At 39.0% G+C, this 21,576-nt stretch overlaps 1 protein-coding gene across 3 annotated transcripts in view; it reads right to left on the bottom strand.

Moving 5' to 3' along the window:
* The window catches only part of PDE1A (phosphodiesterase 1A), a 245,129-nt gene that overhangs the window by 82,772 nt on the left and 140,781 nt on the right, over nt 1-21,576 (bottom strand). For all 3 annotated transcript variants that reach the window (XM_067549082.1, XM_067549081.1, XM_067549083.1), the window contains one exon: nt 4,100-4,213. In XM_067549082.1, the coding sequence (XP_067405183.1) occupies nt 4,100-4,213 (114 nt within the window). The remainder of the gene's footprint in view (nt 1-4,099; nt 4,214-21,576) is intronic.

The following is a 21,576-nucleotide window of genomic DNA, read 5'->3' as shown; positions in this document are numbered from 1 at the left end:
TTAGCCTGAGTTGATAGTGCTTGGAAAGGATTAGGTGGTTTTGCTGGCTTATGTGGCAGGAGGCTTATTATCTCATTTAGATATGAGAGATAGAGTGGCTCTTACAGAGATATGTGGGATCAGCAGTTTGGAGGGAGGAACCCTAGGAGCAGCAAAGTCTGGGGTGAAAGCTGAACTGAACTTTATGGGCCTTATCCTGCAATGTGTAGTACCCAGGAGGAATATTGTGCCTGCAGAGCCTGATTGATTTCATTTGTGCTTTGTGTAAGAGCAGCAGGCTGGCTACATGTTACATATTGCAGGATCAGGACCTAAGTTATATTATTATAATTTTTTCTGTTAATAAACCAAATCCAAGGAAGGCAGTGAGTGTGGATTCAACAAAGTGTGTATGAGAACAGGCTGATAAAGGTACTTGCTGACAAATAGCTAAGTAAAGCAAAGTTAAAGAACCCTCTGCTGCAGTCCTTAAATAAGCAAATCTTTTGTTGAAGTCAATGTGCGTTTTGCACTATTAAGAAATGCATATTCAAAACATCTGGGACTAAGTGCCTCCAGAGTACTATAAAAAGGAGGGATTAACCCAGCCTTTGATCTAGGCTACTGTTTTTAATCTACTAATAGATAGATTTAATTTAATTTAATTCCATTACAAATTCTCATTAGAGAAACCCTGTGTGGGACAAAGCACCTGCTTTCCTCTTGGCAGAATTGTTTCTTTCCACTTCATTCACTGGGATTTAATATTTTATCAGTCATTCCTGCCAAATGGCAGATTTCCTCCCCAAAGGTTAGAGAGAATTTGTTTATGGATTATACCTCAAAACTTTATAGTGAGGATTTGCAATAGAGTTTATCACTAAGGCTGATTAAAATGCAGTTACCTTTTCTGCATTACCCATGGCACAGTGCTATGTAAAAGAGCTAGTATTATTATGAATACATTACAATAGAGATTTCAGTTCCCTGTCCTGAACAATAGCTCTTTTAATTTCCAAATTGATTTCAGTGGTGCAGAATCAAGACTTAAAGAGCACTAGAGAGAATATTTTCTAAATATAAGGCTGTGAAATGGCTTAGGGTAGGGCAGAAGACTGTGTGCACATCATGGGTCACACTCTTCCCTCCCCCTCCCACACACCCCCCCAAATAATCCAGCTTTGTGAGGCAAACTCAGTGGAGGTTGGGTTAGCCTTTGAGGCACTTTGATAGTGCATGAGATATAGAAAATGAAATTGAACACTATAATCAACATGAAAATGAAGGTCTATAAAATCCGATATGGAAACAAACAACAAATGATGAAAAGTAAATTTCATTTTAAACACTATTTCATTGTTTATTATTTAACATGCCCACTTGTAACATAGATAAGGAAATCTGTGTGTGTGTGTGTGCGCGCGCGCATAATAAAAAATACTGGCAGAGCGACTTTATAGCTGGGCATATATTTATAAAAGGGAATGCTGCCTGAACTTGGTGGGTTTATGAACTGAGGCCAACACTCATTTTGAAACTGGATTTGATAATTAAAATGATTAGTAGAGTAAAAAAGAAAGAAAATGTCTTAGGTTTCTTTCAATTTAGTGCTGTGAAAAACGAGAAGATCCCACAGCAAATTGTTTTAAGAATAAATGTTGCTTTGCCCAAGGTTAGAGAAGAGTGAAAAGTCCTTTATTCAAATATTTAATTACAGTTCTTGAAAATATTTGAATAGTCTCAGTTAGGACATAAAACTAATTTCCTTAGGAAAGTATCCTGGGGCAATGGGAATTTTCCAAACCAGTGTGAAATTATATACGTTTGTTTTTATTTGGGCAGTCATAATAAACCTGCTAGCCCCCTAATGGTGATTAACTCATTTAAGGATTTGCTCATACTACATGTAATGTATCTGTTCCAGCCACAGAATATGTTTTTGTAGCATATTATCCTGCTGTTTTTATGAAATTTTACCCGCTGGCCATCATGCATGCTTAGACCTGCTCTCTGATGTCTTCCCACACAGAGCCAAAAAAGCCTGGATACTTCTTCATGTTCATGTTCCTTCACTACCCCATGTTTGAGAGTAGCCAAAACTCATGGTACGTACATAGTCATAGCACTTCTGCTCAGAACTGGATTAGGAATGGCACATCCCTCTACCACAGTGTTTGGGAAGTGGATAGAAGGAATACTTTTCCCTCACCAGCAGTGTCTTATGCCTTTGTCTACAGCTAGCTATGCTGAAATCCACTTAACATATTTCCCATTATTGCTAAAGGGAATTACATGCTTTGATTGGCCATGTAGCCATAGAAGAACCAATCACTATGAACTACATGGTCCCCTTTGTAGTAAACTGGTAAAGAACTTTTTAAATTTTCCTAGGGAAGTGAACTATGCAGGAAATCATGAGAAAATAATTGTTTATAGCTGGCAATGGGCATGGCATACTGGATATTGGAGACATTTAAAAAACAAAATTTGCAGCATTGCAATATTACAGCATCTGTTATTGTTGGGAAAGGGCATAACCCAAAGAAATGGGCAGCAAACTTTTCTGAGGGCTTGCCCACCTGAGGAATCCACACAAGCTAAAGGTGTGATTTTTAAACTGCCTTTATTAAGCCAAAAGCCTTGAATGGGCACTCAGTTCCCTTTAAACCAGGTTTATTTTGTTTATGTTTAGTCAGTTAGGAATTGACTTAAGCTAAACTGAAGTAAATGTCCACAGTGGGGTTGCACCAGTTTAACTAACTCAATATAAAAATGAATTAAGTTAAACTGATATAGCTTTCTCATGTAGACAAGGCCTCAGCCTTTTGGTGCTGCAGCTTTGCCGCTTCTTACAGGAACCTGCACACATTAATGATATGAACAGGGCACTGCAGCAACTGATCATGCATGGCTCCTTCTGCTACGTGTGTTACATGAACTTCTCTGAATGATGCACAGACTGCTGCTGAAGGTCTATTTATTTTGTAGTGATTTCATTTTCTCATTTTTCAAGGTGGGGCAAGCCCCACAATCCCCAATTGGAGAACCTCCAAAATGCTTAGTATGTGAAGGAAGCACATTAAAGGAAAGGGAATAGAAATATTACATGAATATTTCTATCCATCTTTCTAAATGTAGAAGCTATTACATTTTATAAAGGTTCTTATACTGCAGAGTAGCTAAGCACCTTCCAGTATCCCATTAAGCATATTGAGCTGAGTGAGTATTTAAAAAAAAAAAAAAAAAACAGATTTACAAGAGAGAACAAGTTAGGTCCTTGAAATGATTATTAAAAGGTCAGGCATACTTAATTGAATAAGGAACCAGGACCAGACACATACTACACATCCAAACAATATTGAAGATGTTTTGACGGACATTCTTGGAAGCACATTCAGTTCAGGAGAAAACTTAAAAGGTCACCACGGTGAAATATAAGACCCAGGGAAACACCAGAAAGTTGTCTTACATTTAGTTTAACTTCAATTACATGGCAAGCCTTAAAATTATGTGAAGAACTCAAATACAAGAATATTTAGAATTTACAGTCTCATTAAAGTCAAACAATTTTTAAAAAATAATTGCATGTAATAGTTCTAGTAACAATCATCAAGTTTTTATATTTCTAAAAATAGAATAAAACAAATCCTATCTTTTCATAAAATCCTTTATTATGGGCCAGATTACGATACTCTGATTTATCTTCATTAGCATTTCACTTCACAACAACTCTTGTTCTCTTCAACAGGCATGTTTGTGCTGTAAAGTATATCTATCTATATCTATATCTATATATATATATATAAGACAAAGAGCATCAGAATCTGGCCGCTGGATTTTTCAGTTACACCCATCAATAAATTTTCAATAAATCAATAAATGACATAGGGTTGTACTTCACTCATTTGCCCATTAAATTAAATGGGAGTTGAGCAAGCTCTCCGGAGAAGGGTGACATTTGATCCCTTTAATCTTAACTACTTTAGCCTTACTCTCAAAATCTAAGAGCCATACTCTATCCTTATGTCTTCTGGTGAGCACCAGCTGATGTTAATTGGAATTAAGAGCAAAGACCAATGGTAGAATATGAGCCCCCATCTTAAAACATTTCAAGACTTACCTGGTTTCATCAATATAAACTGCTTCCAGCACAGAAGCTGCATATTCAATATTCTTTTTTAAATCCACCACATTAACATCACCTTTCTCCAGTTGCTTAACCAGGCATCTTAATCTGTAAAAAAACAAAAACATAAACATCATTGTATGTCCTCAGATTCATAAAAATCTATCAACTATTTTAGTAGCCGTTTTCTATTTGGAGTTGAGGAAATAATACAGTTGGACACATTGCAAGCAGGAAATCTTTATCTTGTCTCTTTTCTAGTTAATAGTCATGAGCAATACATTTTTACAACTTTATGAACTTGTAACATATTAAGACGAGATAATAATTATGATAATTTTCAGTAAAATCAGAGGAGTTCAATAATTACTAGCACAAATATTTTTTAAAATTATGATTGTACCGAGGGAGGCTGTCTCTCTAATTTTATACATAACTAATGATACAGCAAGAAGTTGTATTAGTTCTAAAAGGCCTCGCCTTTAAAAACCATCATGTATCAACAAGGTGCAGTGAAATGATAGCCTTATCTATAACTAGTTTCGTTTTCCTGTTTTCATTATCATTTTGGCCTCCAATATGTTTTAGTCTCAGAGTTTGCTGTTTTTATTAACACACTAAAGTTAAGCTCTGTTGCTTCCATTTGTTTAGAGATGATTCATTGTTTTACCCAGATGCAAGGTGGTAACTATAGCATTAGAAAAATCTAAACACATTCCTTCATATGTTTTTTGGTTTTGATCTTGAGAACATGCTTATGCATTACAAATGTGGATACACCCAAAAGTTAAATGCATCAACTTAAGTGTCTCTGGCAATCAATTTATACTACTAAGGTACATGATCATCAGATTCCACCCCTTCCTGTTGATGGGGAAAACTCTTCTGAGTTTGCTTAAGTTAACCATGTAGAGCAATGAAACTTCAGTCCTACCAAAGACAGTTCACTGTCGTTCCAGACATACAGGAAGAAAGACAAGACACAAGAGATGTGATTTAATTAGGCCACAACTTTATTAACTGAACTCCTCTGAGAAATCCCTGGCAATACTACCTTGTACAGTGCAGGTCATTATTCCTTTTTTAATCATTTCCACCTATTTGAGGAAAGCTGCTATCAGCTCCCCACCTCCCCCACAGCTGTCACCAGACTGTTGCTGGGACAACTGGGTAAAGGGGCTTATCTCCTCACTGTACCAGATATTAGGAGCCCTAACCCTGTTCCCCAGCTTCTTCAGGGGATGCCTTCCCCTAAATCCACTTCCCATTCCAGTTTATCAGGTAACTGGATCCCTTATGGAACGAGTACCTGCACAGGGCACTGGCCAAGTTGTGACAACTTGAACCATTCCTCCTAATCTAGGTAGCCCAGTCATGGAGCTGCAGTGGGGAAAATGAAAAGAAAAGAAAATTAAACAAAAACTCCTGCCCCAGCCAATCTGGAAGTGAGGGAAAAATTCCTTACCAGCCCCAAAAGAGGTGACTACTACAATGGCCACAGGAGACCATAAAAACCTGGCCTACTCCAATCCCATGTGTGGGAGCAACTGAACTGGGAGAGAGCTTTGTCTGGCAGAACAGAATATATATATCCTCCACCTGGTCCACAGAGGACCAGTGGCTTACCTGAGCTCCTCCTGCCAGTCCCCAGCTCAAATGATATCCCCCCCTCCAAACACAAAAGAGAGGGTGAACCATTAAGGGAGCCATAACCCTTTTCTTCCTGCTTGACGAGACAAGACCTTTGAGGATAATGGGGAAGAATGAATCCTCTGCAAATTATCCTGAGGTTTACAGGATTTTTAAAGATGCATTTGCCTTCTTTGAACATGGCAATTTATTTTCTTTCAATGCTGAAATGGACTACAGGATTATATCACATGACAAAAAATATATCTTTCAAATGAAATATGCCAGTTAATTCCTTTTAATATAATGTTATTAAAACTATTATCTCAACTTTTTTCAAGCTAATGTAGCAATGCAAGCTTTTGGCTGAAGATGTGCATTTAAACTGAGAATCAGTTTTAGTAATATCTGAATCTCCATCCAGAAATGTAATATTTGTGCCCTTTTGTGAAAAAGCAGTTATATTTCCTAGCCCTGTGATTTCAATGAGACACTAAGATAAAGAGTAATTAATTAAATGTAACGTGGATCCAATGTCCATTCATTGTCATTTTTATTAGACCTGTACTCAGTATTGGATCACTCTTGAGTAAAATTTATGGACTTAAAACTAAAATAAAAGCACCATATTATCATCACCATCAGCATGGCCTAGTCCTGAACCAAGGCCACGTTGTGCTAGCTGTGCTACAAATGCAGAACAAAAAGGCAGTCTCTGCCCCAAAGAGCTTACAATCTCAGGATATGTCTATACTGATGGCAGCAAAGTCACCGCCATCAGATCGATCTTTCTGGATCGATTGAGCGGTCAGTGTAGACCCGCTCAATCGATCAGGAAGTCGACTGAGTAAATCCACCCCCTCAAGTAGCGTAGCACTGCGTCAACGGGAACGCGGTTCCCGTCGGCGCAGTGCGGTGAAAGACACTGCACAGAAGGGAAGCACAGCAGTCGACGGGAGTTACGCAAGCTACTCTGTGTAGCTTGCGTAACACCCATCAACTGCCGCCGAATTGCCGGGTAAGTGTAGACCAGGGCTAAGTAATCAACCTTAGAAAGCAAGCTATTTTTTCTCTATATTATTCTACATGAACACAGATATGTCCTGGTCTCAACCTTCCTTGCAGGAAAGCAGGCCATTGATAAGCAATGTTTTTAAGGACCAATCCTGCTCCTCTGAAGTCACCAATAGTTTTGACACTGATGTCAATAACAGCAGGAGCAAGCCACATGTTCTCCTGCAGCTCTTTGCACAAGTAGATATTAACCATCTGCATTTTTAAAAATTGCTTTATAAGGATTCTGAGGTGAGATGAGGATTGCCTTCAGGAGTTGCTGATTTTTTCAGCAAAAACAGTCTGACATTCATAAACTGTTAATTTACATTGTGTGTGTGTGTGTATGTACACCAGAATTTCTGAGACTCGTGACATTTTGAATCTGTTTCACACCAGGGTAACCCCCTTGACTTCAACTCCTGATTTACACTTGCATTAGTAAGAGCAGAATTAGTCAGAGCAGTATATAACCAATGTTATGTACTGTAGCATATAGACATAATGTAATTCTCTGTTGCACAAAATTAGCCTTTTACACACACACACATCTCATCCCCCAAAATTAAAGTGGTCAGTTCTGACTTCACCAATGTTACAAGAAATGAACAGTTCAGTTAGGTTTCACTTATTTCAGCTCTGTCTGCAGCTGAGTAGATCAGTCCAGGGCTGTATATAAATATATACATATTTTAATGCCCCATTGCCTTCCACCTGTTGCTGGTAGGATTACTGAAATCTGCTTTCTTTTACACATGCATTTTCATTAGCTGAGTGGGTGGTTTAATTTTTTTTTTTAATCTCAAGTACAGATTTCTAATTTAGAGTAGAAAAAGCAAAAAATTAAATCTTAAGCAATAAACCCCTTGGAGATCCATTAAGCTCTCCCAAAAGACATGAAGTCATAACTACTTCAAGCAAAATGATGTGCAGTGAGCCCACTTTAACCTTCACAGCTCTGAAGGGACTCTGCATAAATTGGTAATAATCAGGGCACACAACAGACCAAATTCTGTCCTGCTATAAGCAGCTGCAACTCCTCAGAAGCCAATGGAATTGTGCCTCTCTACACAAGAGATTAATTTGAATGTATGTACAAAGATGGAAAAAAAGAGTGAAAATAATAGTGCTGTATTATTTAAATAACTGATCTGCAATTTGACTTGCTTATTTGTTAAGTAAAGAATAAATATATTGAAGCAGCCGCTCATCTAGTTAAATGGATGCTAGTAATCTGCAGGAAGTGACTGAGTGACTCTTAGTACTGAAAGGGAATTGTCATATGCCAAAGCATCAAGCACTTATAGTTCATCAGTATGTGTTTACTCAAACATTTTAAAGAGCTCCCTGCTGTATTTTAAGGAGTGCAGAGGCCACACAGCACCAGCACAGATATAAATATGGGGTTTTATTAAAGACCCTGATTTAGGGAACTTAAGAGAACATGAAAAATCACATTTGTCTGATATTTTTTACCACTTTATTTACAAGGAATCCCTAAGATTAACAGAAACTTAATAAGAAATAATGTTCTTCTCCCTTTTTCCCCACTTTGTTTATTATGTGCACATGGTAGCACTTAGAATATCATCATTTTGTATCACGTAGGCTAACATGATGACATGACTCTCCTGGACTGCTGCTCTGGGGAGCTCACTCTGGTTTTGCAAAAGGGTCTTCACCAGTAAGAGCAGCAGAGGAGCTTGGGTCAAAAGAGTCTCCTTTTCCTGCCATCTCCACAAGGAACTGGGGAATAACAGGAGCTGGAATCATCAGCTGGATGAGCCCCCTTTTTCACACACTAGAATCTTGCACAGGACTATAGAGAACGAGAAGTGTGGTGGGGCAGGGAATTACCTACATTCCCTGGACCCCTGTATGGAGGCTGGGCAATAACTAAAACCTAGAGGACCAAGGGAGAGTGGTTCTTCCCTGGCCAGCCCCCTGCACAGAGTTGAGGAGCAATGGAAACCTGGGGAGTGGTTAAGGAGCCCTCTTCTTCCCACCCTAGATCTCAACAAGGGGCCAAAGACCTATGGAGACCTGGGTGATAGGAACAGTGAGACAGATGATTCTTCCCCCACAGGACTTCTCTACAAATCCACGGAGGAGTTTGAAAGGTAAGAGACTTTACCTCAGCCCATGATGCTGTCTGCTGAAGAGAGAAGCAGGAATAGGCACAGAGGGAGAGTGCTGGGCCTGAACACTTTTTGTGTTATTTCTCGCAGACCCGACCTATCGAAAAATATCCTTATAAAACAGAAAAACCCTTAAAACTAGGATGACCAGATTTTATAGGGACAGGCCCGATATTCAGTGCTTTGTCTTATATAGGTGCCTATGACCTTCCACCACCTGTCTCGATTTTTCACACTTGCTATCTGGTCACCATACTTAAAACTTCTTTTGGAAAAGGAATTTTAATATACAGATAAAATATGGGTACCAGGAAGGAAGGCGGGGAAGGGGGAACGAAGCAGCCTGAGGGAAGGTGTGCTATTTTGTGTCCTTCACTGTGGGAAGGGAAGCAAAGGGAATGACACAATTTAGGTGCTCTTCAAAATGTGCTGTACATTGCAGCCCCTAGCCTTCTCTGCAAGAAACCTCTTCTAGCTAAAAGGCACCACACTGAGAGAACACATTGGGCACTGCTTCTGTTCTCCTAATTCCTGATCTGACCAGGGCAGGACTTAGCCTGTACAGGACAAACAGAAAAAGGGGACATCATTTCTTTTTACTAGCATTACAATTAAACCATCAAATCTGCAGTTATAGTACTGCTATAGTCATATGAAGTGTTGGAATGAGAAATCAGACTTCCATTATCAAGTGAACCCTGTCCAATGCCAAGTTCATCCTCATCATAAAAACAGGGGCTAGTTTATTCTAAAAAAATGAAATCCTAATGTCTATTCTAAAAGTTAAAGATTCGGAAACTAACTCCAAATAAGTATCTATAATTTAAAGAGATGCTTTTATAGACAGAATGACAAGACGCCTAATTTAGAGCCAGTATTATTTTTTTATTTTTGGCTCTAATGCAGAAAATATATAGTAGCCAGCCAGGGGTCGTAGAGGTGAGGGGAGAGAAAACTGACGTGTTCAATAGGACGACAAATACAATTAATGACTAGGATCTGAGGTTACAGTCAAATGTAGACATGAAAATTACCAGACCAGAAAGTGGAAAGTCTTCTCTCAACTCAAATTCACAGAGGAAATAATAGGCATAGTGTTCTTTTTAGTCATCTTAATTAACTGGTTATTTACCCACTGAAGTGCATATCAAAGAAGATAGCCTAGCAATGGGAGCTTTTGATACTATGCCTTTCAAGCCAGAGAACCACGGTGGGTGTGGTGGGGGAAGGGAGGAAGTGAAGACCCAGAGAAGGTGCACCTCTTTAGGGAGAGCTCCCTGGGACATTGTGTCTGAACCAGGTATGGTTCCTGTGGGAGTACTGGCTGCTGGTTAGAAAGCGTACCCTCTTAGAGAGTGCAGCTCTGCTGGTTGGTGCACAGGATCACCAAGACTCATCCCTCTGATCACAGGCATGCATAGAACACAGAGTGACCACAGTACCTCAGGTGCTGACTGTACTGTAGGCCTAACCTCCTAGGACTAAGAATGTCTCTGGCCCCTGCACAGAGGCAGTCCTTGTGCTCTCTTCCTCTCTTGCGGCGACACAGTTTGTCTGACAGCACCGCACACACTCTCAAATGACTTTAAACATTTCCTCTTTTAGATTCCTCACACCGATGCTAGCAAAGCCAGGGCAATTCAGTTTAAAAGCACAGAATCTGACTTAGATAATAGTCCTGAAAAGTAAAACAAGTGGGTGGATCTCTGCGCCCAGCTTGGAGCCCCACTGAAGTCGGTGCTGCTTTTTTGCAAGATCAGGGCTTTAGATTGTAAGATCTAGGCCAGGGACTATGTCATCCCATGTTTTGGACAGTGGTGAACTCACTGTGTTAAAAAATAAATATTAACAATTGTCCTTTCCCTGACTCTGTCTCCCCTATTTCTCCACTCCTTTCTTCCCTTGTATTATTCTATCCCCCCTTCCCCTTTATTTTCATTTTCTCATTCCGTCTTCCTAATCTTTCTTGTTTTTCTCTCCCTCTTCCTCACCCTCTTGCACCTTCCTTTTTCTTCCATCTTCTCGCTCTTTTCCAACCATCCCTGTTTCTCTCTTCTAATTTTCACTTTTGAACTTCTCAGTCTCTCCATAACCACTGCACCTTAACCTCTCCCTCCATCCATACCACATTTTACCCTGCACACCACTCACACATGCTGCTGCCCCACCATTCGCTTACAGACGTGCAGAGCGGCCTCCCACATGAAGACTGATCTGGATCTCGATATTCACACCCATGTCTGTCCTACACTCGCCCTCCAAGGGATGCCTATTCCCCACAATGAAGGCCAGAAACTTAGAGATGCCTCATCCTCCCCCATCTCTTTCCCTCACACACACACACACACACACTCACACAGAGTATCTGCCTAACACCAATATCACAAGGTCGGGGCAGGGATTTGTTTTTCTTCCCTCAGAGGAGATTAGAGCACCACTGACACTACTTCATGTTGTGGTTCTCCAGTAGGCGAGGCTGCCTCAGTATTTGGTCTGCTATGTGCATGGCTCTGTCGGTGTTTGAATTTGTTATGCTGCCATGGCACGTACGGTGGGGAATCTCAGATCACAGCATCAAAGTGAAGAATGTTAAATTAAAAATACAATAGGCAGCAGAGGGGAGCCAAGTCAACCCCTTCTAATACGCCCATCCCAGCTCCTAGCCCCACTCTTCTCCAGTGGTGCATTCCACCCCACATAGATGGATCTGTGAATCTAAATTTTGTTGGTGGAAAGTCTTCTATCAATTCGAATTGTGCAGAGATTGGATATGGATTAATGCTTGATTTGCCACTCAGTGGAGGGGTTCTGTGGGGAGTTTATAAATCCTGGGGCTCCTGGGAAATCTGCCTGTCAGCCACACTAATCCTAGAATATTATGTTACAAAGATAGCAGTGTATTGATACAGTCTGTCTTCTTTAAAAGGGTTATTGGCCTAGTGGATGGGACAGAAGCAGTAGACAGAATACATCTTGATTTCAGTAAGGCTTTGACACAGTCCCACATACCATTCTCATAAGCAAACTAGGGAAATGTGATCTAGATGAAATTGCTGTAAGGTGGATACACAACTGTCTGAAAGACCGTACTCAGAGAATAGTTACAAATAGTTTGCTGTCCAATTGGGAGGATGTATCTAGTGGGGTCTCACAGAGGTCTGTCCTGGGTCCAGTACTATTCAATATTTTAATTAATGACTTTGTTAATGGAGTGGAGAGTATGCTTATAAAATTTGTGAATGACGATACCAAGACAGAAGGGGTCACTAGCACTTCGGAGGACAGGATTAGAATTTAAAATTACTTTGACAAATGGGAGAATTGGTCTGAAACCAACAAGATGAAATTCAATAAAGGCAAGTGCAAAATACTTCACTTAGGATGAAAAAAATCAAATACACAAATACAAAATGGAGAATAACTGGCTAGGCAGTAGTACTGCTGAAAAGAATCGGTTGGTTGTAGTGGATCACAAATTGATTATGAGTCAACAATGTAATGCAGATGTGAAAAAGGCTAATATTCTGGGATGTATTAACAGGAGTGTTGTATGCAAGACATAGGAGGTAATTGATCCAGTTGGCACTGGTGTGGCCTGAGCTGGAGTACTGTGTCTATGATTGGGTGCCATAGTAAGAAAGATGTGTCTAGACAAATTGGAAAGAGTTCAGTGGAAAGCAACAAAAATGATAAAAACTGACCTATGAGGAAAAATTAAAGAAACTGGGCATGTTTAGTCTTGAGAAAAGAAGAATGAAGGAGGACCTGAAAACAGTCTTCAAATATGTTAAGGGCTGTTACAAAGAGGATGGTGATCAATTGTTCTTCATGTCTACTGAAGGTAGGACACATAGTAATAAACTTTATCTGCAGCAAGGGAGATTTAGGTTAGATATTAGGGGAAACGTTCTAACTATAAAGATAATTAAGTTCTGGAATAGGGTTCCAGGTGGAATCCCTGTTGCTGGTGGTTTTTAAATACAAGTTCAATAAACACGTGTCAGGGATGGTCTAGCTATATTTAAACCTGCCTCAGGGCAGGGGCCTGGACTAGATGACCTCCTGAAGTCCCTTCCAGCCCCATATTTCTATAATTTAGAATCATGGCTCATAATTGTGTAAGGAAAGTACAGACATGCAGAAGCTTCAGCTGTTGACAGTGGATCACAAGGCAGTGTCTAAGAGCTTTAGAATAGGCCAGGCAATCACAAAAGGACAGAGAATGTACAATTAAATCATAACAAGTGGATACTGATGGCACTTTTGTCTCCTTCATTAATAAGCCTGGTAGAGAAATCAGCAAGAAGAGTGTGTGGAGCTGATCCAGAGCAGGGAGCGTAGGACACTCCATAGGGAAAATCTGTAGGATGATAATTTCCTGGAACATAGTGAAGGTTAGAGAATTATTTCCCTCAGCAACAAAACTAATTAAATGGGTGAGCATGGCATGTGAACTGACAGTAGATAGTTACTCAATGTTGCATAAAGGCGAAATATCCATAGAGATTAAGGCAGAAGAGCTGACAGATTTAGTACAGAGACCAAATGCTTCAGATAACAGTAAATATGCCAATTAACAAGACAAAGTAACAACAAGTAGTTACAACACATTTGGCCCAAAAGAATCAAGAAACCAAGGAAATTGTAGAACCAAAGGGTAAAGTTCCAAAAATGAAATATTCTCCAGTTGTACTCGACCTTTTTCTCTGTTAACAGTGTTAGTTTTCCTTTGAATTAAGTATGGTAAACGGAAAGGAAATATGAGACAAATTACTAGGCAAATACATAAACGTGATGGCAATTATCTCTTTCTCAGAGGTTGAACCTTATGGCTCGTGAACTGCGTTGCTAACAAATAATAAACAATAAAGGTAATAAAAACTGAAGGGGACCATAGTAATAAAATAAGAAAAATGAACTATTTTGCAGATAGGACAAAAAAGGAGGCAGAGTGAATAATGCATTGTGCAAAAGAAACTTTTGGATAACTTTGTGGATAACAAAGCATAATCTTCTTAGGAGAATCAGTAACTTCCTTCCAAAACTAGCAATTGTGGTTTGCAAGGATGAATCTGAATGAGGAGGACATATACAAGTTTTAAATTGTGAACGAGGAGACCCCACTTGTAGCAAATTTTGTTAAACTGAATTTGGGTGCTTACTGAGTACCAGTATCATAGCTGGGAAACAAGCTCAGCATACCAATAGGCAACTTAGACAAGTAAAGGGAAAACGAAGATTATTATTAAACACTTATATTGCAGTAATTCCCAAGACTAGTTGAGATAATCCTTGGGTGCCAAACCTATTAATCTTTTGAAAAATAAAATTGGTAAGTACTTATTTATTTAGTGGAGTAAGAGCACTTGCTAATGTTTATGTTAGTGTATAATTGCATGTTTTATATAGAAAATTTAATATTCAGCTACTGTCAAGGAAAGTATCACTCATAACTATGAAAATATAGGTATTTGATCCCTTCCAAGGAGCTTTTAAAAACCTAAAGAGGGAATAATCTATATTTTAGAATTGAAAGTCGGGGGAGGAGGATAGTTATTCTGATAATGTGGTTAGTGATGATTTGTGCGTCACACGTCTCTAGTAACTTTAGTAAGATTGTAATTTTCTTCACATTACCTAGCGCTCAAATTGGAAACCAATTTTACCACCTGTAGGCGATTCTTGCAATAACCTGTTAAATAATCTTCACAACTGACAAAACCGATGACTCATCCACCAGTTCCCCAACTTTCCAAGGCAGCAGTTATATCATGATTCAAAACATTGCCACCTTGAGAAAGGGGCCAATGACCCACCAGTTTTGAGACCAAACCATTCCACTGCACTAAAAATAAGATGGTTTGCTTGTTTGTTTAAAAAAGTCCCCCCAGCCCTCCACTCAGAACAAATTCAAGATGGCTGGACCCAAACAGGTTCTGAGCTCAGGCAGCTGCAAAAAATACTTCAGACGTTTAGAGGAGAAATCAAGAAATAGGACTATAATAAATAATAAACTATGTCAGAACAATCATACTAGCTAAACAAATCAGCCTATTAGTCTTTTGATTTCCAAAATTCCCTATAAAAATAATTTCCCCTCCCTCCCATAACTGACTCAAAACCAGCTGAATTTTATACTTTACTAGAAGGAATATCTTTTTATTATTTAGTTAATTGCATTCCTAAAACAACATGAGGTGCATATCTGAATAGTATGGTGCCTATGACAAATACACAAAAATATCATACATCAAAAAATATCAAAGAGGAACAGAAATCATATAGTGTATAATACTAAACAACCAGATAGTGCATGCATACACGAAACCTGAATTCCCTACTTTCTCTAGTCATCATCGCTAAAAATAGTATTATTTATGTCTAGAAATCATTTTGCATCTGAATAACAGACATAATGGCCTTCTGGATGTTTTTGCTAGGTGCAAAATAAATATTGCCTGTGAAAAATGAATACACTGTATCATATAGAACTATGAAAGGTCAGGCCTGATCATATACTTGGATGAGAGACTAAGGGAATGGCAATATAGATTCAGTAGATGTGTGTCTTCCTTCTGAGGAGCTGGGAATTGGTGACAGGATGGATCACTTGATGATGTTCTGTTCATTCCCTCTGAATCACCTGGCATTGGCCACTGTCGGAAGACAGGATACTGGGCTAGATGGACCATGGCTGTTCTTATGTTTTCATGAGACAGTACTAAACTAAAGTCCCAGAATAGCATTAACAGTCCCTAGGCTACAACCCAGCCAGATAACACGTCTTCAAATATGTTAACCTGCATCTTAACAGGGTTTTTCAATCATGTTAAGCTAACAGGACAGAAAAACATCCATTTTGCCCATCAAGACAAGGCCTGTGTGTCAATGGCAGAGCCAGAAATACAACTAAGGTTTCCTGACTCCACTGCCCCACCTTGAAAAAACACTCTTTCCTCACTCGTTATTTCACATTTTCTTTCTATTTTTGGGCAGCATCTCCCACTGTCTCTTGATAATGTCATATTCGAGAAGGATATTTCTTAACATGTAAGGAATATCACATTTAAGGTTAGCAAATGGGTTCTGTGATATTATTTTTTGAGGCTCTCCTGTATCTGAGCATATGCTTAGGAAGCTTTGTTGTTGCTAAGGGTTTCAAGAATCACATCTATTTCATGGTTATTTTAAGCACCACCAGTGGTACACTCTGATCTGTAATTATGATTCAGTCATTAGGAAATAAATATTCAATATGCTGTAAATTCAGCTGATGTTCTGATACACTGAAACTACCCCATACTGCAGGATTTAAAATGCAAATTTTGGCTTCTGCAGATATATATTGTATACCAAAATCTACATTTTGTGAGAGACAAAGAAGACCATTTTGGTGGTAGGAGTAACGTGGGTGTGAGACGATTGAGTAGATTTGAGAAAAATTAAGTGGTTTTGTTTCACAGAGGGATTGGGCACATTCTTTGTGTGGCTTCATTTCATATGCATTGATCATATGGGTTTCCACAGTGCCTAACCGCATAGCATCTAACACCAATGAGTTTAGCATCGCCTGGGCTTTACTTAGCATTTGGGTTTCAAACGTATACGAAAACTTAAAGCAATACTAAGTCAAAACTTCTGAATTTTCTTTAGTATTGGGCTGAAACCATGCAAAACCACACAATTTTAAATGGTTCCCACTTGAGACCATAAACTGGCCCAAGCTCTCCAAAATGTTTTGAACTTTGGCAAAATTGTCAACAAACCTGGTCCAAGTGTTTGTAATGAAAACCAGGTGAGATTTGCCAAGTTTCAAGTTTCATTAGAAAAGTTTCCCACAGTTCTGATAAGGAACAATCAGCTCATGCTTGTTGATGCAATGATGCAAGAAGCTAATTTGGTTCCTCCACGGAAACAGGCTTTCAAGGCCCACGCCTAGTTGAGTGACCCCACAGATCAGATTGTTTAGTTTATTTGTATTTATTAAGACTTTTTTTTCCAGTTGAGTCTATTCAGTCCTCTGGGTACATTAAATATTTAAAATACAAAAGTTTAGAGCATCTCAATTTAACCAGAGAAAGAACAGGCATCTTAAGGAAAAAGACCTTCCCAGACTCTCACACACTCTGCATTAATGATGGAAGGAGCCAGATTATTACAATGTTCCATTTAACCAATAGCTGAATACCCTCTCAGCAAAGCAGGATTTTTGCCAAGTGTCCTCTGGAGCACAACGGGCTTCATAACATACCGAGGGTAAACTATGAAAACAGCTCTCTCACCCTGACAGCAAAGTGTGCATCTGCGTCAAAATGAACGGGGACATGGTATGCCTGATGGAGCACAATTCCCATCCTACTGATCTCTAATCCCATACTATGAAAACAGTGCAGAGTGTGGCCAGCTATAAAGGAGGAGCCAGACAACTGCAGAGAGAGCCAGATTGCCAGAGTGGCCTTGAACTCCTGAGATGAAGTACAGGAGACGCCATCCCTCTGGGCATGTAGATGGTTTCAGGTACTATATACGTGCTAACCATGTGAGAGGACACCATGCTTGTAAAACTAAATTGGCTCTTTATTTATAGAGATGCTGTAACTGCAGCCAGCATTCTAGCCAGGTGCATGCAGACTGACTTCTTGGTGTCTTCTCCAAAAATTCTTCCCTTCTGCAACCTATTCTCCTCCCTCCAATTTCCATGCAGGTCGCTTACATAAATCACTCTGAATAATCTAGGTTCTTGCAGCTCTATCAGATCAAGCAAGGAATCTATGGTGCAAGTGAGGTGATTTATGCACCAATATTAGTCCTATCTTCACCCTGTGACAGGCCTCACATATAAAATGGACACAATATCAAAATGGGTCTGGCAGACCTCCTGAATTTAAAATCAAATGTCAACAACGCAGCCATCTTAGCTCTTCAGCACACTCAATTTTTGTTGAGAGAAGTGTCCTGAGTCAATAAGAGCCCTCCAGCATCATCAAGCCAGTATTCATTGATATGTACAAAGTCAGGATCCTCATTATGAAAAAGTTTTAAAATTAATAAAATATTGTTTTGACCTTTTTAAATAAAAAAATCCAATTTTCTGGTTCAAAACAACTTTTCATTTCAAAAGTTAAGTGAAGTATAGTAAAACAGTTTAAAAAATAAAAAATGGTCAAAACCAAATAAAAACATTTAGAAATTATTAAAATAAATGTTTTAATTGACCCACACTGATTTTTCTTCTTCTTCTTCTTCTTCTTCTTCTTCTTCAGATATTTGGTTTGAGAAATCTGAGATTTCTACTTTTCATTTCGATTTGGAACAGGAACATTTTCAGATACCTCAAATTTTCATGGGTCACAAAACCCATTTCCTGCCCAGCTTCAATGGATGGTAACAGTATTATTATTTACCATGCATTAAACAAGATTAATCTAAAAACATGATCTCTTAAAAAGATATCATCCCATGCTCCTCAAAACATCCTATTCATAGCCAATGAGACAGATATTAAAGTACATTTGTCTCACATCTTCCCCTTTGCCATTATGTGCCTCGTCTCTCCCTGCTCATCATAACAGGGACCATCAGATTCATGCCTCCATGAATATTCCCTTCCTCCCATTTAATTCCCATACTCCTGTCTAACAGCATATGAGGAAATTAAAGATAGATAGTGTAAAATCTATAACACTGACTTGTAAATTGCAGATTATCCCTTTATTGGCTTTCAGTATTTTTTTTAACTGGACATATAAATCCAAATTCATCCCAGGTGTAATACTACTGATCTTACTGAAGTTACACTAGTGTTTAATTTAGTCCATAACATTCCCTTCTGCATCCTGCACATTATAGAGTGATCAATACTGATTTTTAAAATGGGTGGAAGTTGCCAAAGACGTGCATTAGCTAACTTCACTATTAAAAACAAGCTTGAAAATTAAATGTAAAAACATCCAGCCTGAAAAATCATGCCTGATTAAAAACTTCTCAGGAACGTTTCAACTCATATTGAAGTTAATCTAATAAACACACCAAAACTCATGCATCCCTTATTCCCCATGGCCACTTTAACAGCTTTAAAAGCTCCATTTTTGCTTCAAACAGTTTTTTGATCACTATACTCAAAAAACAAAAAACAAAACAAAAAAACCTGTTTGAAGCAAAAGTGAAGCCTTTAAATCTTCTAAAACAGTTGTCAGGATTTCTTCTAAAGCAGCCATTTGGATTTCTTCTTTTAATAATTGACAAGATCCAGGATGGCAACTTTCTAGAGTGAGTGTAGAACCTCATGATTTCTGCAAGACAGATATTATAGGGCCTGCAGACCCACCATATATTTGATAACATCAACACTGTAAAGTGATGAGTGGGTTGATATATTGTAGAACACTCATAATACAGTAAGATACTGATCCACATTATATGATTAGCCCACATAATCTGCTATCCTTCCTTCAGCAGGTCTAGTTACACGGCCAAATAACATTAAACCAGGCAGATAATAATGCTTAACTTGACTGAAGGAGGTCTCTGAGAAGTTGTTAACACTTCTATTTGCCATAAACATGGTTTTTAAATGACACAAATAAGCACCATGATGAAGCAGTCATATTCAGTATGGACTACCACTTGTGTTTGAACAGCTCAATCAGTATTAGCTCTTGTGTCTCAACAACTCAACTACAGTAATGTTTAGTGATAACAGTGAGCCAGATCATCTCATCCCATGGAATAACCTGTGGCCAAGAGATGGAAAGCTCCAAATATATTGCCTCAATGAGATCTCCCTCACATCACCTTGTCAGAAGGCAGGATTTACAATTTTCACAAGGAATCCACCAGGCGGCCTGTGGAATAAGCTGCAGTATTCGCCCCCAAATCTGGTGAATCCATGGAAACTGTTTGAAGCCACCTACACACTGCAGAGAACGTGTTCCTCTTCACTGGCTCTGGTCCCTAATGGCCAGTGTCCCTTACAGTACTGCCAGACACAACTCCCTGCCACGACCACACTTGGAATTCATGGAAAGGACAAGATACCCATTTGGCTGTCTTATCTTTTTGGACCAATTTCTGTAGCACTGGAATGGGGGAGGTATGATATGTGTTCCCCTCCCCCATCCATGGCCTCCTCACACACTCCTCTCCCTTGTCCACTCTCCCATCCTCTCCTTCCCCTCCTCCCTCACCCCCAGCATGGCTTTTGCAATGTGTGGGGAAGGGGCAATGGTTCTTTTATGGGGATGGCTAAGCCACCCCTTTCCGAGTGCAGTGTGTCCCTTCCATGCATAGATCTAGAGGTGAGACAATCTGGGTTGGTATATTTTTATCCAAAACTCATGCTTTGGAAGTCGCATGCTACAAAGAAGCAAATTTTCTTTGATACCCTCAGAGGGAGCTATCACATTAAAAGTCCTTTCATGTCATTTTGTTAAATAACTTCACCGATCAGAACTGGCAGCCTTGTTTCATGACTTTAATTAGTAACAATAATAATAATTAATATATTGGCGTCTCTTTACTTTGTAAAGCCTTTTTGTGTTTACTAAGGAGAGATTGATAAGTGTGGAACATTGAAAATGAAGTTCCTGTCGAATGATCAAAGGACGCTATTGACTATGACATTTAGTTATCTCTTGTTTCCTCTTTAATGAAATAGCTCACGAGCAAACAACTTTTCTCCACTAACATTAAAATTTTGTCATAATTTTTATTTAGTCTGATCGGAATATACAATATAGATTATTTAGCGGTTTACATAATTGTTATAGCCAATGACAGAATTCCATTCCTTAAGGGCACAGGACAACACAAATAACACTGTATATTAGCAATGGCCATGACTTTTGTGACAGAAACATGTGGTAGGTGTTTCCTCTCCCCTCCCCTCCCATGAAGCAGTCAAAATCTTCATAACCCAGGGGTCTGCTGCAGAGATCCAGGATCCTAATGAGCAAGATTCCTCCACGACTGTTTACAAATTAGGCTATATATGCTTCATGTCTTAGGCCCATTGAAATAAATGAGAATCTTTCCACTGACTTCAGTAGGCACAGGATCAGGCCCAGTGTAGTTGAGTATGGCAGGGTGACCTGGGTTTTTAAATGGTTTAAAACTAATAGTAAATTATTACTATTATTACTGTTGTTGTTGCTGTTTAATATATTTTTATTGGAACAAGATTCTACCTTAATTCCAGTGGTAGTTCAGTTTCCAAGCAGAGTTTCCTGAACTATAAAATGGCAAGCTTTTTAAAGCAGGAACCATGTCTGCTTATCTGCCTGTTCAATTCATAGCCCCAACCTTGCAAACATTTAGAGAAGTGCTGAACTTTAAGCACATGGATAGTTCCAGTGACTTCAGGATGACGACTGGCATGTTTACATTTTTGTACATGTCTAGTCTTTGCACGACTGGCCTCTTAACAAGGGCTGTGGGTGATATTGCAACAGAAATAATATTCCCAGTGTGGTTGGGTGCTATTACCTTGTAACAGTGGTGTCTAAGTATATAGTCACTGGATTTTTTCTCCCTCTCAGATCCTCCAAAACACACACATATGCCTCTCAGTGGTGTCGGGTAAAAGTTCAATGGAGACTGCAAAAGCAATCTAGTTAAAATAATATACAGTAGAAAGGAATATATATAAAGAGG

This window comes from Emydura macquarii, unplaced genomic scaffold (genome assembly GCF_026122565.2).
Source record: "Emydura macquarii macquarii isolate MOO-44397 ecotype Brisbane River unplaced genomic scaffold, CSIRO-AGI_Emac_v2 contig_1253, whole genome shotgun sequence".
Lineage (NCBI taxonomy): Eukaryota > Metazoa > Chordata > Testudines > Chelidae > Emydura > Emydura macquarii.
This window is presented reverse-complemented; position numbering and strand designations above follow the sequence as displayed.